General features: G+C 43.6%; 3 protein-coding genes and 2 long non-coding RNA genes across 7 annotated transcripts in view; 2 read left to right on the top strand and 3 right to left on the bottom strand.

Moving 5' to 3' along the window:
* anln (anillin, actin binding protein) overlaps window positions 1-1,611 on the bottom strand; it is a 30,557-nt gene extending 28,946 nt beyond the window's left edge. Inside the window, exons 1-2 of the mRNA XM_052071036.1 lie at window positions 1,444-1,611; window positions 51-201 (exon numbers count right to left, since the gene is read on the bottom strand). Of these exons, the coding sequence (XP_051926996.1) occupies window positions 51-201; window positions 1,444-1,461 (169 nt within the window). The 5' untranslated portion in view covers window positions 1,462-1,611. The remainder of the gene's footprint in view (window positions 1-50; window positions 202-1,443) is intronic.
* Window positions 1,612-3,705: 2,094 nt separating this feature from the next.
* LOC127604329 (uncharacterized) lies at window positions 3,706-6,879 on the top strand. Its single transcript, XR_007963261.1, has 3 exons — window positions 3,706-4,332; window positions 4,464-4,584; window positions 4,690-6,879. It is a non-coding gene; the product is annotated as an uncharacterized LOC127604329 (long non-coding RNA).
* A 1,934-nt stretch (window positions 6,880-8,813) lies between these two features.
* Window positions 8,814-10,247, top strand: LOC127604315 (uncharacterized). Its single transcript, XR_007963244.1, has 2 exons — window positions 8,814-9,886; window positions 9,949-10,247. It is a non-coding gene; the product is annotated as an uncharacterized LOC127604315 (long non-coding RNA).
* stmn1a (stathmin 1a) lies at window positions 9,565-12,716 on the bottom strand. The gene is made up of 5 exons (XM_052071331.1): window positions 12,582-12,716; window positions 11,200-11,240; window positions 10,938-11,110; window positions 10,534-10,725; window positions 9,565-10,457 (listed from the first exon to the last, which is right to left on the bottom strand). Exons 2-5 carry the CDS (start codon window positions 11,213-11,215, stop codon window positions 10,380-10,382), a joined length of 459 nt encoding a protein of 152 aa, XP_051927291.1. The 5' UTR covers window positions 11,216-11,240; window positions 12,582-12,716; the 3' UTR covers window positions 9,565-10,379.
* Window positions 12,717-14,682: 1,966 nt separating this feature from the next.
* The window catches only part of gmeb1 (glucocorticoid modulatory element binding protein 1), a 28,879-nt gene continuing 24,028 nt past the window's right edge, over window positions 14,683-19,533 (bottom strand). For all 3 annotated transcript variants that reach the window (XM_052071112.1, XM_052071111.1, XM_052071113.1), the window contains exon 10: window positions 14,683-15,575. In XM_052071112.1, the coding sequence (XP_051927072.1) occupies window positions 14,785-15,575 (791 nt within the window). In that variant the 3' untranslated portion in view covers window positions 14,683-14,784. The remainder of the gene's footprint in view (window positions 15,576-19,533) is intronic.

The raw sequence follows: 19,533 nt of genomic DNA on the forward strand, positions 1-19,533 counted from the left end.
AAATAAGCCATGATGTGGTTGTCAATTTGCTTAATGTGACAATATCATACCTTCAGCAATATTTGTATTCATGATCTCATCATTTTTGTCAGCCAGAGGCTCTCTAGGTCTTTTCTCCATCTTTCGCTCTGCTGCATTAGGTCTTCCTGCCATCTTTTTCTGTAGGTTCTCTCTCCGAGCCCGTGTCCGCTCCAGCAGTTTCTGATTGGATTCAAACATTTTAAAATTGTCACCATGTAACAATTTCTTTACATTTCCAAAAAGACAAATTCAACACAAATGACATGTGATAGTACCAAACAGTTGACATCTTACATTGTGTATAATTTTTCACAAAAGTAAATATAATCTGTTGATAACTAGGGATAGGTACCGAGGCTCAGTACGAAACTGGGCCCTGCGCTGATTTTTTTTAAAATTGCGGGATCAACAAGTTAACTTAACTCTGTACCCCGTGTACTTTATGAGCTCCATCATCACTCCATTGAATCAAGAATGTTTGAGAACTCACTGTAATTTGAATACTGTAGCAAGCACTTGGCCTCAAACAGCCATTGACATGATCTGAATTGATTTACAGCACAGCACCTTAACTGTACAAGCTATGACTCATTTCTGTAGAGCACAAAAATGCTGTCACCACTCATCCATGGAAAAAAACATTTAGCATGAGTCCACTGTGGTTAAGTCATGACTGATGCATTTGAAATGGAAGAGAAAAAAAAAGTATGAGTAAGGAGATGAGTAGAGAAACTTCAATTGTTTTCAAAGATATGATCTAGATTTCTTGTGCCAAGAAATGCCATCATCTTGAGTCGTGTGCTGTGTAATTTTAATTGAACAGCATTCTTTTCCCCTACAGTCATCTGATGCAAAATTCCTGTTAGGCAGTGAGTTGGCAGTCACGTTAAAATAACGACTGCCTTCTGGTATGTTGTCTCTTTCATTACTGATTTAACCTATAAAATAACGAATGGACATTTTACAGTTTTGTGTCTTTCTTCGATCAAAAAACAGACGACGGTTTGGATATATTTTAGTAAACGATGGAAGATTGTGGATTAAAATAGTAATAAATTCTAAAACGACGTTCTATTTAAAAAAAACTAGGCATACAATCTCCTTCGAAAAATGACATTCAAATTTTAAGTTACAAAATAGCTGTATCGAAACTCACATGCTTTGTATGTTTTGATTTGTCAGTAAATGAAAAGACAAACGAGACGTTCTCGCTTGTTTCATTATAGTCGAGTACTTTTCAACCCTGCGATGTTAGTGTGCCACATTGGCCAAATAACTAATATAAATAAACACTTTCCTACCAGCCCTCGAGTAATTCATAATATAAACACTTAAATATTTGTTGTATGTCACAATCGCAGCCATTTCATCGCAACTGTAAATTTGCTAACCCGTGTATCAAGGAAATATGTTTCTACTCACCTCCGTAAAAGGATCCATTGTGGCGAATAATCTGCCGGCTAATGGATTTCTAAACGCTCAAGGACAAACTGTTCAAAAAGATAAGTCAAAAGGAAGCGAATCTACCGACTAAGCTTCTCCCCTTCCTGACGCGTACCGCTGTATAAAACAACTTCTGTTCAAATTCGAATTTTAGCGCCGACCCACTGCGCAGAATCCACCGAAGGTCTTTCGACCAATCACAGGGATGGACACTGTTTTCAAGCAGAATCAGCCAATTAAAAGTAAGAGTCTTTGAAAAATAAAAAGTCTGGAGAAGCGGACATGGATTTACATACTGCGTACATGCGCTTGTGTTTTGGCAGGGGTTTAGGCACCCCCCCCCAAAAAAAAAATGCACCGGGGCCCATCCCCATTACGTCACGTCTCTGCTCTGCAGTGTGCATCAATGCCCAGTAACAAGTGTCAATGTAAATTTACGTGTATCCAAACACATCGTTCGTACTGTATTGCATATCGTTTGTTTGACCACCTGTATTCGGTTTTTGTAGATCTGTTTATTATTTTGTATAATGTCCCAATTACTTAGCCATTCTAACCCGCTGTTATGCCACCCGTCCACAAGGTGTCGCGGGATTGGCAAACACGAGGAAGCCTGTAACACGTTCTTGGTGCTGCTGAGTAAAAACCACTTTCAAGCTCATAAAGAGTGGTCTCTTCATATCAAAACTACAGTTTTGTATGACGTTCCTTCACGTACTTGTTGCCCTGAGTTGATCGTTAAGTCAGCTGCAGTCCAGACATCATGTGACTTTATACAAAAAACCTTGAGTTTGCGGTGGTTTTGCCTGTGGTTATTTCAGCGAAGGTTTTCTTTTTATGATCTCAAATTAAAGGATATGAAATTTAATGTTATTTTAAAATAGAGTTCTAGTGTTTGTATGTATATATGTGAGGATATATAGATAAGTACTGTATATATATTTCAATCTGGGAAATTCAATAAATTATGTTGTTGCCACTACTTGTGCTTGTTAATCCTTGTTACCAGATGTACCTATAGCATCAAAAGAACAAAGGGCGCCTTGCCCTCCGCTTGGTTACAAAGTGGTGTTGTCGGCAGGATTCTGACTAAGAAAAGTAAGTCTTTATTTCTAATTTGTGTTGTATTTTTTTAAGTGTGACTGGAAAGCCAATAGACGATTATAGGTAACAATTGAGAACTTAGTTTAACAGCATCTTGCACGCTGTGGGACACTCCTCGAGACCTCTGGGGTAAGGTGTACACCTCCTTGATTCTTGCCATGGCGGAGGAACTGCAGCAGCTGCGACACAGGGTCCAAGAGTTGGAGGGGGCTCTACGATATGTGTGTCTCCACCATCCCTCGTCTTGGGCTGTCCATCTACCCTGGGTGGAGTATGCGCACAACACCCTCGTCTCGACAGCCACAGGTCGGTCAACGTTCATGTTTGCTTATGGTTAACAACCTCCGATGTTCCCATCTCAGAGGGGAAGGTGGAACGCTCAACCTGAGACAGGCCCATCTTATGTGGAGAAAGACAAGGCCAGCACTCTCATGCACCGTGTATAGAAACAGACAGATTGCAGACCGTCTCCCAGCACCAAACTATCAGGTGGAGCAGAAGGTGTGGCTGTCAACGAGGGATCAGCAGCTGGCCGGTACTTCAAGCAAGCTTCACGGGACCTTTCTTGGCGCATGGGTAGGGATGTCAGTATTTGGTCCACTGGGAGGGCTATGGACTTGAGGAGCAACAGTGGTTCCCCCGCTGTTGGATCTTGGAGCCGTGTCCCTTTTCCATACCTTCCACTCACCCCGTCAGTCGACACCAGGTAATCCGCCAAGAGAGGTCCATGATCCTGTTCTTGTGTGGCAGACGAGTGCCTTTCCTTCAGTGTGCATACCTGCTGCTAGTTAGCATTAGCCATGTATTTAAGGATTGACAAATTGCCTGCAGTTTGTCAGATTATTGTTGGTCTTGTTGCTGTGTGATTGTTTTCAAGATCTCTTGCTCTCGTCATAGTTGTTCTTGTTCACTTTGTACCCCATTTTTGTCATTGTAGTCCTTGTTTTGTCATTTGACTTTGTTTTACGTGTGAATTGGATTCGTGACATGTCGTTGCTGTCACGTTACGCACGAAGCAGGAAAAGGGGACTGCTTCGTACATAACGGAGAAAACGAAAACAAGTGGATCCCCGAAATAGCAGACACCGACAAGGACTTTGTAAAAACAATAATATTTATTAGAAACAAAAATCCCGCCTAATAAACAACAGAAAACACTTGCAAAAAACGGCAAGGAACGTATGTTAACTAGTGATGGGTCCAGCGACACCGATGCATTGACACATGCGCCGGGCTCACAGAGCAAACCACGTGTCGATGCATGTGCCTGCTTCATTACGTCACGTGATTGACACGTGAACTGCATTGACACAGTCCAGGCTTCTAATTGACACACCGGCTGCGTTGACACAGTCCAGGCTGCTAATTGACACATCGACTGTGTTGACACAGTCCAGGCTGCTAATTGACACATCGGCTGCGTTGACACAGTCCAGGCTGCTAATTGACACGTGAACTGCACCGGTGCAGTTTAGACCGCATCGGCTGCTTGGCACAGTACAGGCTGCGCCACTTAGTCCAGGGGGCGTCGACTCAGTGCAGAGGGCGTTGACGCAGCAAAAGCCCGCCGCACAGTGTTTATAAGGAAGTGGGTTTGGCCACACAATGCCACTTGCCGAAACAAGCCAGACCTCACTCACGCTCGCTTGTCGAAGTTCGTGTCAGTGCAGACTTTGTGTTCGTGCCTTGCCTTCCTTGCCGATTATGGAGCAGAGACGCAAATCATCCGCCGTGTGGGACCATTTTGATGTCCCGGAGAATAAGGTATTATTTATTTATTCAAATCGCCTTCTGTCGCCGAGAGCCTCTCAGATTATTGACATGTGTTGTACCATTCTAATCCGAATACATTTCAAGGTAACTCTTAGTTACTTCTTATTCACATTTCATTACAGGTGAAATGTCGAATTTGCCAAGTCGAATTGTCATACACCAACAGAAGCACCTCCACCATGCTGAGGCATTATCGGGCCAAGCATGAGAATGAAGTTCGCGATACACCCAGTATTACGCCAGGTATACAAACGTTCACTCATCTTTTCACGGTTGCTATGTTGATGATTTGATTGACAATCAGTAATTATTATTGGTTGACTCTCCACTCCATGTTTGACAATCAAGGTTCCAGGAAGCGGCTGTACTGGAAGGACCAACACACTTCTTTCCCAAACCTCTCCCACCTCGCAAAGGAGTTCCTTTGTACGCCAGCCTCATCCGTCCCTTGTGAGCGTGTGTTCTCCACAGCAGGAGAAATCGCTTGTAAAAGACGCAACAGGCTGAAGTTTAAAACATTGGAGCATCTTATTTTTCTCAATAAAAATGTGTGAAATAAAAGCCCACAAGCATCCTCATTCAAATGATCTTCACATTATTTGAACACATTGAATGTTGCAAAATGAATGCATGGATGTGAATGATATTGTATACACTTCATCATCAAATCGATGAATGACCTTATGAAAATGTTTTGGAACAGTTGTAGATGCAAAACCGTGCTGGCAGCTACATAATGGATAATAAAAGAAAAATATCCCAAACCATAGGGATCCTCCCAAAAACTAAGGATGTGCTGAAAAAGAGATCCTTGTACACCTTATACTTTTATTACTTCCATATTTGACCTATTGTGTGGGAATATGGGGAAATGCCAGTAAAACACTGTTTTAAAACTACAATACAAAGCAATCGGAACAATCACTGGCTCCAAATGGACGGAACCCACAATTCCACTGTTTATCAAATTAAACAATGAAATCTCATGACCTGATTGACTTCAAAATCGCCCAATTAATGTACAAAGCACACAATAACCTTTGCCAAAAGATCCAGAAGCTTTTTAAAATTCGAGAAAGTTGTCATAATTTAGGGGGTACTAATCTATACAAAAAAATCCAAAACACGAACGAACATCACACAAAGGAGTGTATCTGTAATCGGTGTAAATCTGTGGAATGATTCTGAAACGGACCAGTAAAATGAGGAACTCTCTTGCTGAGATTAAAAATGAATTTGAGAGTAGTACAAGACAACTACACAAATCAGAATTAAGCTGATAAATTCGATACACTCATGAAATATAGCAATACATCAGAAATACATTGATGAGATTATTTAATATATTAATGAAATGTAGCATCCATTATGAATATGAGAAAATCGACATATACATGTGCTCTAAAGAGTATGTACTGTATATACAAACCTAATGTATTAGTACAGCATACATAAGGGTAAAAGCATTTGTTGATATTTAGACTTTCTTTCCTATTTAGAAAAATGATCAATTCATATATAAGAAGGGGTAGGACTCGGGGTAGGTTTTTTGCTTCTTTCTACTCCTTTGAACACATATTTGTGATGATGACTATTTTCTTTTCCTTTTTTTATATCTAACCTTCACCTTTTGCCAATTTATTACCGAATTGTATATTTTATATGTTCAATATACAAAACAATTTATCAGTCAGTTCAGTCTGTTAAGTGGGTTGGCTGCAGGGATCTTGAAGGTCCAGCAGGTGGCAGTGGTCAGTGACACAGTATCAGCACAGTATCAACACAGTGTGTCAGTGTGTCGACACGCCTCATGAGGCCTCATGGACCCATCACTAATGTTAACACAAATACTAGTTCACGCACGATAATACAAAGATTCCCTTGGGACGACAAAAATGTAACTAACCGTGAATGGTATCAATTGTGTAATATGGGCAACAGCAGCAATGGGTCGACCACCGGAGCGGCTAGATATAGGAGGTGCAATCACTGGCAAATAGGCAGCAGGTGTGCAGGCGGCAGAAGTGAACGCGTGCCACCTGCTGCCGAATACGGAACATGACAGTTTGTTTTCTCGGTTTGACTATTTCCTTGCCTTTTGCAAGCATTTTTTGTTATTGTATTGTTTTTCTTTCCTGATTCTTATTGACCAGCGATTTCTGTTCATACTTTGACGATGTGCTTTTGTTATTGTGTGTGTGTGTGTGTGTATGTACAGTATCTCTCTCTCTCTCATAAATATATATATATATACACATACACACACACACGCGCCCACCATATTGGCCCGAATATAAGACGGTGTTTTTTGCATTGAAATAAGACTGAGTCGTCTTTTATTCGGGTTCTAGACATACCCATTCACGACGCTAGATGGCACCAGATATCATTGAAGCGAATGCTGAACTTGACTCCCCAGGCCAAAGTGAACCCCTGCCACGAAGAATAAAAATAAAAATAGAGGTAGCACGAAGAAGAAAAATAAAAAGATAGCGGTAAGAAGGAAAATAGAAGAAAATAATAGAAGAGATAACAGAAATATGGAGAAAAGTAGGTTGAAGATCGGCCAGGTGAAGCGGCAGCTGAGAAGTTATGATGTAATGTAAAAATGAGAGGCCATTCATTTTCGAATGTGATTGCACTTTAGATTTGAATGAGGCAAAATAACATGATTTCTTTCAAATATATTGTTACAATCATTTGTTTCAGATGTACTTTAATTATTTTCTTTATAAAAACTAATGTGGTGTTCAAAAAGTCTCTTTTCAAACTTCAGTCTTGAAAAAGAGGGGGTCGTCTTATCATCAGGGCCATCTTATATTCAGGCCAATACGGTATATATCCTGTATATATATGTATATATATTAACAAAGTTTTGTTTGCTGTCTACGTTTCTCTGGTGTTAACATTATTCAGTTCGTTTTGAACAATACAATACAATACAATACATGCTGATTTATATCGCGCTTTCACAACAGCGGCAGCTGTAACAAAGCGCTTAACAAAACAGTTAACAAAGTAAAATAATAAACACAACACATAACATAAAACACGGACAGTCGTGCAGTCCTAACCACTTTTCCGTCACACGCTTTGTTGTTCGAAGCAGTTTGAGATGAAAGAGGAGAGAACCTGACTAATTACACATGACTTGATGTTATTAAATTGGAGCGCGAGCAAGGGGTTGTCGAGAGTAAGTCAAGATGGCGCCCGAGTAGGCAGCCGTCAGCAAGTGCTCTCATGAGCCTTGCTTTTTTTGTTGTTCTTGTGTTTCTTTTGTCACTTTGTGTTTGTTGTTACGTCGTGTGGACTTGATGTGGACCTTTTTCAGCATTTTTTGGCCACGACATTCACCAAGGAGGAGACTCTGTGCTTGGTGGTTGCGCCTTCTCGGCAGCATGGGTATACCAGCACTGTTTTTGACTGGAGGAATGTCGGCGCCATTTGAGTGTCGTTGCTGGACAGTCCCGGGGCGCTTGTGTCTTGCGCCTGTAATGGGCAGCATTTTTCACAGCCCCGCTTTGTTCAGCGGAGAGATCGGTGCTGTTGAACGGTCTGCGGCTGGATGGATGGAGGTCTTGAGGAGCCGACGATGAGAAGAAAGGAGCGTTGGCGCGGAGTGCCGATGCGGATTTGGAGCTGGGAGTCGCGGCTTGGAGTTTGAAGCGGATTACGTGGGACAGGAGAAGTGAACTAATCTCTTTTCGTCAATGGACGCTACAGCTTCGTGTTTGCTTTCAAAACTTTGCTTGTAGCAGACGTGTGCACATTTTTCAGCATGATGTCTCTGATCCACTGGTGAAAGGACACTTTGATCCTCTCCTTTTTCATCTATAACTGCTTCAGACAACAAAGTGGTGAAGATTGCACGACTGTCTCTGTCCTATGTGTTGTCTTGTGTTATTTTTTGTTATTTTGACTTCAAAATGACAACAAAATTTTGTTGTTGTTCTACTTCTTCCTTTCATAACTTTGCTGCTGTGAATCTGGAATTTCTCCATTGCGAAACTAATAAAGGTTTTCTTAAGTCAAATTTTCATTCTCCATCTATCCATCATCTACCGCTTATCCGGGGCCGGGTCGCGGGGGCAACAGCTTTAGCAGGGAAGCACAGACTTCCCTCTCCCTAGCTACTTCTTTCAGCTCTCCCTGGGGGATCCCGAGTCGAGTCGATCCCGGATACAAGCAGCCGAAATGAGTTTTCTCCGCAGGGTGTCCGGGCTCTCCCTTAGAGATAAGGTGATAAACTCGGTCATCCGGGAGGGGCTCAGAATCGAGCCTCTTCTCCTCCACATCGAGAGGAGCCAGATGAGGTGGCTTGGGCATCTGATTCGGATGCCTCCTGAGCGCCTCCCCGGTGAGGTTTTCCGGTCATGTCCCACCGGGAGGAGACCCAGAGGAAGACCCAGGACACGCTGGAGAGACTATGTCACTCAGCTTGCCTGGGAACAACTCTGGATCCAAGAAATTTTCATTCTGTGCCTGCTTTATCTGCCAATCGGTGAAGAAGCTCAGGAAAATAAACAGACAATGAGGAATGTATCAGTGAAAATAGTATATTTCAAAAGTGTGACATTAACAGATTACATGCGGGTGCTAAATAGTTACTTGGCAACGGTCTTTTTTTTTGTCTGTAGTACAACTAATACAAAAGGGACTTGTATAATTGAGATGTTGAAATGCAGGGCCTATCACTCATGAACCTTTCACAAGTAATGCTTTCGTTCCTAATGGGAGCATCAATTTACATGCTTCACACAGCAGTTACATTAACAGCAAAATGAAGACATATGAGGTGCAACAAAACAACACCGTTTTTTTTTTGTTTTTCCATCTTCCAAAACTTGTGCTCCTTTTTCTACCTTTTATAATAAAAAGGAAACAACTGACCTTTTTAAAACCACATGGAATTAGAAGGTTTTGGTTACCGATGCAAGCATGTTTTGTGGATCATTGCAGAATTGGAGGACATTTTGGATTCAGAATTCGGGAAAATGAAACCATCACCTTTCTGCTACATATTCATCAATAACAGGTAATAAACGATCAAAGACTTGATTGATAAATGGTATGATTTTTATAACATGATTTATTCGGTGTTTACAGTACATGTCATTGTAATCACAGTAACGGGGTTGCTGGTCGAACGGAGTAGAGGCTGGATTTTTAGCTAGCAGTCACTGCTGTTGAAAAGGACGCATTTTCTTCTGTAAATAGGTAAAGATTTGAGATTCTGATCATATGCATAACAGAGTTGCATGAGTGCGAGTATATCATGTGATTCACTGCTTTCCTCTTCTTCTACCATGCTAAAAGGTTTATGCTAACAGGGTTGCGTGCACGTTTGGAGACATGTTCCATGAATAACCATTACTATTTAAAATATTCATTTATTTTTTAAAAAATTGGTTCCACAATGATAAGAGACAACAAAGAAATAGATCATATTAACCCTTTCATGCACCCCGTAGCCTGATAACACGACGAGCCAGCCACTGTGCTAAGGGTTAAAAAAAAAACAACAACAACGAAATTTGAACTTCATGTTTGATTTGATCATTGGGGGAGGTGGGACAAGAAAAAATAGGATTCTCGGGGTTGCTCCAGACTTATTTGGTACAGTTTTAAAAACTTTTCTATACAGTATATATTTTTTATGTTTATTTATTTATTTGGTCTCCGCACAAGTAAATTTACTCATGTACGGTACTTAAATTGCTTTATTTTGCATTGTATATGTGGATTATTTAAAATTTGATGGGTGGGACGTAAAATATCCTCCAATTCTGGGATGATCCGGATACATTTCACAACTAACGGTGTTGAGGTTGGTAGCCACACAAAATAAGCACAAGAACGTTTCTGGGTTAAGAATTAAAAAATCTATCCAATAAAATAAAAACAAATATTTTCTTACTTCATGTGGGAAGTGAACACGGGTATACTGGTTAACATTAACAACCACAGCTAAAAAAAGTCGACAAAGAATAGAAAATGACATTGCATTCACATTATGTAATTCAGTCTTCTGATGTATTTCAGTCTTCTGAAGTTTCTTCGTCTGCGTTGGTTTGATTGGTTTCTTTATTTTTTCGCACCTCCTCCAATTTTTTATCCTACCAAGAAAAAAAAAACAATAAGCTCAATATCTTGGTGGCAAAATATCAATTTTAAAAAAAGTGAGACAATTACTTTCTCCTTGAATTTTTCATTCATTGCCGCCATTATTGCTGTACGTTTCCCTTTGTTGGCTTCCATTTTTTGGTTGAGTTTCTCCTCAGCCATCTTGCTGAAATTGTTGTTCTCTTCCATAGCTTTCTGCAGAACTTCTTTTTCATGCTCGCGTTTTTCTGCTAAATGCTTCAAAACCTCAGCTTCATGGTTCTGGAAAAAATATATACAGGTACCTGTATATAAAATGTTATTCCTGCCTCATTCTTCTCATGGAGCATGTTCCTTTACAAATAGATAACGGGACAGGTTATTACATTCACAGAACATTGGGATACATTTTGATCAATATTTTTCCCTCATTTTTGGACACTACCCTGGCTTAATGTATACTTCAACAACTAAATGAAGTAACCAACTTCTACCTTGCGTCTTTCTTCTGCAGCATCCAGCTTCCTCTGAATTTCCTCCAATGAGACATCCTTTTTCTTTGGAGGGGCCAAGGGGAAGTCACCCTTACTGTCCGGGGTAGGATCACCAAGAATAACCTCAAAGGCTTGGCCAGAGGCTCGCTTGTCAAGTTCCTTGACCTGAATATCTATAGATAAAAAATAAAATCAGCAAATCAAAACATTTCAGTCATTTGATGAATAAAAATAAATAAATACTAACGTCTGACATACTGACCTTCGGAGGCTGCCATCTTAAAATTCTGCTTCTTGATTTACCTTAAGAGGATCAAAAGTTGAAAAATATTGGGATTAATACGTGATCACTTCAAGTGCTAACGACGAGACAAACCAGCAAATCTTTGAAAATGTGCACAGTGGCGACACCTCATGTCCTTCTATAAAACTGCACCCAACCACCGCCCATCTCCCCAAAAAAACGGTCTGGCATCAGTCATCACCAATCACCCATATTGAGTACAATTTGATTCTATTTCGACAAGATTAAGCCCACGGGAATGAGCAGATATTTAAATTGCTTTTTGTGTTTATAAACGTTGATGTGTGAAAACAGTTTTCACGAGCGATAGAGGCACCGGCGGGAGATGGGAACAATAACACATTACACAATACGCTAATTGTGACAAAACAATATATCCTCTTAGGGAAAGAGGTGGGGTTGGGCACGTATCGTGAATATGATGGAGCAACCGTTTCCTGCGATTAATTCGGGGAGGGATGCTCGCATGCTAGGTCGCATAAGAACACTATAAAGCTCACAATCAAAAAATATATAGACATACACAAAAACATACATGCGTGCGTGCGCGTACGAATGCGTGTGCGCTCACACGCACGAACACACACACACACATTTGATCCCCCACCCAATTTTAGTCCGTGCCTTAAAAAGCAGACTAATTAATTGACATGAAAAGCAAACTCATTGCACACATCAATTTCTTCTCATAAATTCAATTTCTTCTCATGAACCCATTACGAAAGTGAAAGGTGAATGCTGACGGCGTGCAATCGCTGTTGACGGTGCCTCTTTTACATGTATCGTTATTAATTTTTGGCATGGCCTGAACAACAATTTGGGGTTTATGTTATTCTACAGTAATGCTGATTTTGTGTTTTTCCTCCTTCACACGGGAGCACAGGCTTGACAATCACCATCAAACAAAGACGCCTTGACGGCGCTGTGATGAGCAGCAGCAAACAAAAGACCGACTCACATCAGGGATAAACAAGTTGTTCGCGTTCCCGTGGCGAAAGTGATAACGGAACAACATCGCTAACATTAGGATTTTTATCGAGAATCAGACATCCAGTTTCGATTTAACCAAATTAGCCGTCGCCGTGAAGACTAAACACCAAGCAATCGCGACAAAGTGCACACAATGAAGCCCTTCACAAAATCCCGCCCTGTACGGACAACACCTTGGGCATTTTCATGATACATCGCTCATATTTAACACTGAAATAAGCACCCAGACATTCAATTCACAACACAACAGCAAAATAAAATGTTTGTCTGACAGTGCAATTCTCCAATAAGCATAATTTTGGGCATCATCTCTTGAAACACAATGAAAGCAGGTTTACGCATGTACTTACAAATATGTCCCGTACACTGTGACAAATACGGTTTGTACCAGGTGTTGGTTTGACTGAACTATATCGCACTGCTCTGGCACTGGCAGCGCGCACAAAAAAACTGAATGTTACGACCAATTACGTCATCTCGGTTGCACAGCCATTGGTTGGTCAGAATCATTGTGTGCAAATACGTACGGCGAAACAACTCATTTGAAGTGACTTCATTTCATTGTGATTCAAATGGGCTAAACTGGACATTTTCCCGTTTTCAGTTCACATAATTAATGATCGGAAAATAAAGGTAATTTTACAAGTCCAGGCGACGTGATTTTGATTCTGTTGTCTCGCTCGATTCCTCAATGTTGATATTCATTTATAAGGTACTGTATCATACAAGCGTAAAAAAATGTGATGTCTTCATGCAGTATCCCATTTTGCTCTGTGACCATAACACTGTGATCAACAAACGCTGATATTTTTTTTAAATCAGCGATGCAAGTAAACTTCTAGAATTTTCTCGTGCTGATTCAGAATGCCCTCGTTTTTTTCCCCTATACGTCACGTTTTCGTCATCATCATCATCATCATCATCATCATCATCATCAGCGTTCCAGAAAATGGATGGGTAGAATAATAACACTTGGTAAAAAAACAATAATATGGGTTAAGCAGTTGGGAAAATGAGTTAACTATGAAAATATAGTCGTACTAATCCTAATTCAATAATGCACAAATATACTTAGTAAAATTGATTAATTTAACATTAGGCTCAACAACTGGGGGATTTTTTTCCTCTGAATAATCTGCCATAAATTACAACACATGGTAAAATCTATCCTTTCTCAGTTTATAGGTCAAACTGAAAGAAAGAAAGAAAAAAGAAAATATCTCATAAAGCAGTACTCGAAAAAAGTTAAGGCACTTTTATGAACAGTGTCAAAATACTCGACATTTAGGGAGGGGCATAGGCAGAAATGTTTCAATCGTGTGGCCGGAATGGAACAGCATCTCAGTGAGGGGTTGCCGAGCATGCATTCTTATATGTGTGCATTTTATTTCATGAAAGCATGACTGTGGATGGTTTGAGAAACAATTACTTCTCAGCCATGTTTGCTTGCTGTGTTGTGAAAGTACAGGTAAATGTTTTTGATTGACACAGACTGTAAGAATTGAATGTTCTTTACTTAAGAGGTTATAACTACTGGTGTTTGCTTAAAACGGATAGGCTTCGCGAGAGATGACCACAGGACCCACACGCAGACACAATGAACTCAGAGTGCTTTTATTGCCAGGAAGTGGGACAGGTCGAAGTGACAGGGACTGAAAGGGAGTCAAAATGACCACGCAGAGGAGTGCAGGGATGCTAGAGTGTAACGGCTTGGCAGAAGCGAGTACGGCAAGAAAGATCGCTGACGAATTGGCAATGGGTGGCTGTTCCGGCTGGTTTTCATGCTGCAAGTGGCTGATGAGATGAAGACTCGCAGATGTGTAAGAGAGGCAGCTGCACTGATTAGGAAGGCGCCCAGCCCACACTGAAAAAAGGGAACAAAACAAAACAAAAGGGAGGGGCGACATTGTGGACAAGTAATGGATTCGATCATTATTGTACAGTTTGAATTCTTATCAATTTACTCATTAAATATGCAGTTAAAAAATGGTGGCGGAGTATCAAGGGGTCTAAGAATATGCTATTGCATATGTGGAAATGTCCGACAATCGCAGATACTGTATCAAAATTTTACCCTAGGTGGGGTGGCCAGGGATGAGGCCACAGATTGAGAAAGGATGGCCTTGGCCACCCCGTAGCTACGCCTCTGAGTTGACTCCGGGGGCTCCCTGTATGGAGTTTGAATGTTCTCCCCGGGCGTGCGTGGATTTTCTTCGGGTACTCCAGATTCCTCCCACATTCCAAAAACATGCAAGGTAGGCTGATTGAACACTCCAAATTGTCTCGAGATTTAAGTGTGGACGGTTGTTCTTCTCGGTTTGCCCTGCGATTGGCTGGCGACCGGTTCAGGGTGTCGCCCGCCTACTGCCCGAAGACAGCTCCAGCACACCCCGCGACCCTTGTGAGGGTTGGCGGATTGGAAAATGAATGAAAAATGCTCTCCACGCTTACTCAATGTTTTTTTTAATGCAATTTATTAAATTCCAGTTATGAAATGAAGTTTTTGAAAAGCTAACCGGTCTTTCAATGCCTACCGCGATGAACATGTATTTCTTATTTAACTTGGTTTTCTTCCTGAATACTCTCTCTTATCACCACAATGTGTACACCCGGTACATGTCCATTGGCATCCAACTCCAGCCCCCGAACGCCTGCGACCTCCATCCTCCGCTGGATGATACCAGCCTCATCTCCATCTGACTCGCCGGTCAGCTGTACCGCCATGACTTCACCTTCTTCAACTGAATGTGGCTTGATCTCGATGACTGTGTGCTCCTGGCTGGCCTCCACCTCTCCCTGCATTAACTTCTGCTGCACCAACATGGCACCATCCAGCACCTGTGCCTCTATGGGTACTGCTTCTGCGCACACAGCTTGCTGGCTCAGATGTAGCAGCTCGACAGGTTTGACCATTGTACTCAACCGGCTTGAGTTATGCAGGGGACTAGTATCCACCAGTGTGAGGTTGGAAGTCGTGTGTAAGGTAAGACTGTCAGCTTTTCCGTCCCCAGTCACCATGTTCCGTGTGAAGACCTGTGAGCCGGTGGGGAGGAGAGTGACAGTGTTCGATGACTGGGCGAGGGATGTGATCGGTAGCTCTGCCACAGCAAATGGTTGACCCAGAGAGGATAAGGTGATTGGGGACAGAATTGTGAACTGTGGAGATGTCAGGGCAGGATGGTTGATGCTCGACGTCAGGAGGGTGGTGGTAGTAACGGGCTTCTGCAAACGGGGTCGCTTTGTTTGCCGTTTGATGGTGGCCATGCTTTTGGAATGGTGTGGGCATGACAGGACAGCTTGACGCTGTTGCTGCTTTCGCTGCTCTGCCAACTGCAACTCCAGGTCTACAGACAACAAAGAAGATTGGAATAGAAGAAATGAAATGTGTCACAAACAACCAAATAAAAAACAGTTACAATGATGTCTACTTTGTTATTACCGGTACTTCCCATCATCGTATCATAATGGAAAGTGCAAATTGGAACTCATCAGTGATTATGCATCTTCCAATCTTAATAATAATGTCAACAAAACCAAACGTTTTTTCAGATTAGCATCACTGGCAATTTAACTGCTCATTCCAAAAAGATTTGAAAGGGGTTCTGCTTGGGACATAAACAGTTTTCATTTCAATGTTTCGCTCCCTGCGATTGGTTTGTGGCCAGTCCAGTTTCTTCCATCATTTAATATATGGTCAAACCTCGGTTTTCGAACGTCTACGTTCTTGACCAATTCGGTTTTCGACCAAAAATTTATGCCACAGATGACGAACAAATTTCGGTTGTCGAACAAACTGAGCGCACTGGAATGCACCATTTGACTCCTCTCGCCTTCCTTACACGAGGAAGTGATGCTTCCTCGGGTAGACGAGGAAGTGACGCTTCCTAGTGTTGCTTTCCATTGTGAGCAGACGTGTTCAGCAAACACTTTTATTTTAAAAAGAGCGTGGTTTTGGTTTTCGAACAGCCTTCTGGAACGGATTATGGACGAAAACCGAGGTTTGACTGTATAACACAAACACACAAGATAGTGAACCCTTGTTTATCGTGGGGGTTACGTTCCCAAAAGAGCTCTCGATAGGCGGAATCCGTGGATTAGTCATTGTCACTCCTTATCATGGTTTCCTTCCACGTTTAGAAAGACTTGACCCGGTCGGCCAATGTTTAACAGCCTTTCTTGCCCACACGACCGTCGCTGATGAACACCCTTTTTTGGGTGAAAAACAATGACAAAAATAAGAAACCAACGCTTTTGCCATATGCACCTCACATTTTTGTCCCTTCCATCAACCTGAGGTTTACTCTTAATCAACATTAACCACTTCCTGCAACCTTCAGATATACTGTAACAGTCAGGGTCACAATTAGCTCAATAAATGTGGAGTTTTGAGCTAATAACATAAATTGGCATTTTAACATCGTGTACAAAGGTACATTATTTTAATATTCCCATGAACTGAGAATCACAAGAGTTCCAGCGAGCTTTATTTTTATTTTTTACAATTATTATTCAATACAATACAATACTGGACTATAGAATGAAACCAAAGATTAAAATCTGTTTTTGTTGGAAACTTAAATTGTGGCAAGCTCTACAGAGACTAGGCGTGGAGATTGGTGACATTGGTCTACAGTTCCTTAGCCAATCAGGATGCAGAACACAATGCATTTTAAGAAAAAAAAAAACCTACCCCCAAAAAATTAAAAAATGCACAAAACTGCTCCATGAAAAAGCAAAGCCGTGAAAGTATGGGTTTACTGTTTTATCGTCTGTGTAATGTGTTACTCAAGTCCAAGGTATCTTCGTGTTACTTTTTTTTTAATGGGAATTAATTTCTTGAATAATGATTTCAACACTTCAAAAGGAAAGGGCAAAATTTGCAACCATACTGTCGCTAGTAAAACTAACTTGTATTTTAACTAACAACAAACCCAATATAGGTGAAGTTAAGACGTGTTGAACTTGTCACGATCTGCCCGAAGCGATAATGATCGCTCCGTGCAGAACGAGAAAAATAAAGAATTGGATCCCCGGAAAACAGACAACGAAAGAATTTTCTCAAAGCAAAGAGTGTCTTTAATGACAAAAACAGAAAGAGCCCGACAGGGAAAAAACGGAAACACAAAACGCTGGTCAAATAAGGACCAGGGAAGAAATAAGGAAACAACTGAAAACGCTCGCTGAAAAACAAAGTGCGAGGAACTACTGATTAGGCAATATCGAAGTATTCAATTTAGTGACTAACGCTAATGGCAAGAGTAAAGGCCGCAAGGCAAGAAGGCAACGAGTAATCTACAAATAGAGGAATTAGCACGAGAGATCAATGGCACGGTGAGGAATTCTCCGGCAGTGGGAGAACTGCCGGAGTCTCATTAATATAGGAGGGTAATCAGCCCGAAATTACGGACAGGTGCACAGATGGCGGGGGAGAAAACCCGCCACCTGCTGGCGGACACGCGACGTGACAGTACCCCCCCCTCAATGGACGCCTCCCGGCGGACTACCCGGCTTGGATGGATGTGCAGCGTGGAAGTCGCGCAAAAGGGACGGATCAAGGATCCAGGAGCGAGGCACCCACTGCCGCTCCTCAGGCCCGTAGCCCTCCCAGTCGACCAGATACTGGAACCCCTTTCCCCTGCGCCGAGAGTCCAGGATGGCACGAACCGTGTACACCGGGTCACCGTCGACGACCCGCGGAGGGGGCGGCGGCGTGGGAGGAGGAGCCAAGTCACTGGAAGACACGGGTTTGAGTAGGGAGACGTGGAAGACGGGGTGAACCTTCATGGTGGGTGGCAGCCGGAGCCTGACTGCAGATGGACTGATGACGGCCTCGACCTCGAACGGTCCAGTAAATCGGGGTCCCAGTTTCGCAGACGTGCCGGCCAGCCGAAGATCCCTAGTCGCCAACCACACCTTCTGTCCTACCACGTATGAAGGAGCCGGGCGCCGGCGACGATCCGCGATCCGCTGGTTCCTGGCCGCCGTGCGGGACAACGCAGCCCGGGCCTCCTTCCACACGCGATGGGCCCGCTTGAGGTGGTGCTGCACAGAGGGGACCTCCACCTGCCCCTCCTGGGACGGGAACAGCGGCGGCTGGTACCCGTAGGCGGCCATGAAGGGGGACCTACCAGTGGCAGAAGAGACGAGGGTGTTGTGCGCGTACTCCACCCAGGGTAAGTGGTCGACCCAGGATGAGGGACGGTGAAGGCACACACAGCGGAGGGCCGCCCCCAGATCCTGGTTGGCACGCTCGGCTTGTCCATTGGACTGGGGGTGGTACCCCGAGGTCAGACTGGCCGTGGCCCCGAGGGACCGGCAGAACTGCTTCCAGACGCGGGATACGAACTGGGGCCCCCGGTCCGAGACAATGTCCAGTGGAATGCCGTGGAGACGGAAGACGTGTTCGACAAGGAGGTCGGCGGTCTCCAGCGCCGACGGCAACCTGGACAAAGGAACAAAATGAGCCGCCTTGGAGAAGCGGTCCACGATCGTGAGTACGACAGTTCGACCCCGGGAAGGCGGGAGACCCGTGACGAAGTCCAGGGCGATGTGGGACCACGGGCGAGGAGGAATGGGCAACGGCTGGAGCAGTCCCGCCGGCGGCTGATGGGACGACTTGCCGCAGGCGCAGGAGGTGCAGGCCTTGATGAACTCCGTCACATCGTTGCGGAGCTCCGGCCACCAGAAACGCTGGGCGACGAGTTGCACAGTCCGGTTCACCCCGGGATGACACGCCACCTTGGACCCATGTCCCCACTGCAGAACTTCAGATCGTAAGGGAGGAGGTACGAATAGCCTCCCTGCTGGGCACTCCGTCGGCACCTGAACCCCCTCCAGGGCTGCCTGGATCCGCTGCTCAACCTCCCACTGGACGGCCCCCACGACGCACCGGGTCGGGAGGATGGTCTCCGGGGATCGATCCCTCCCCGCAGGCTCGTGGAGACGGGAGAGGGCGTCGGGCTTGGTGTTCTTAGACCCGGGAGAGTAGGTGAGGATGAAGTCGAACCTGGTAAGGAAGAGGGCCCACCGGGCCTGACGGGCGTTCAGTCTTTTGGCGGAGCGGAGGTAGGCGAGGTTCTTATGATCCGTGTAGACCGTAAAGGGTTCCTTTGCCCCCTCGAGCCAGTGCCGCCACTCCTGCAAGGCGGTCACAACTGCCAACAGTTCACGGTTGCCCACGTCGTAATTGGACTCAGCGGCACTGAGTCGACGGGAGAAGAAGGCGCAGGGGTGCAACTTCTGGTCGACCGGAGAGCGCTGGGACAGCACAGCCCCCACCCCCGAATCCGAGGCGTCCACCTC

This window comes from Hippocampus zosterae, chromosome 7 (assembly GCF_025434085.1).
Source record: "Hippocampus zosterae strain Florida chromosome 7, ASM2543408v3, whole genome shotgun sequence".
In the NCBI taxonomy this organism is placed as follows: domain Eukaryota; kingdom Metazoa; phylum Chordata; class Actinopteri; order Syngnathiformes; family Syngnathidae; genus Hippocampus; species Hippocampus zosterae.

Coding starts and splice junctions, on each gene's coding strand:
- stmn1a (XM_052071331.1), bottom strand. Junction 10,726..10,937: donor CTGCAGAAGAAAGACGCAAG/GTAGAAGTTGGT, acceptor TATTTTTTCCAG/AACCATGAAGCTGAGGTTTT. Junction 10,458..10,533: donor ATGAAAAATTCAAGGAGAAA/GTAATTGTCTCA, acceptor TTTTCTTGGTAG/GATAAAAAATTGGAGGAGGT.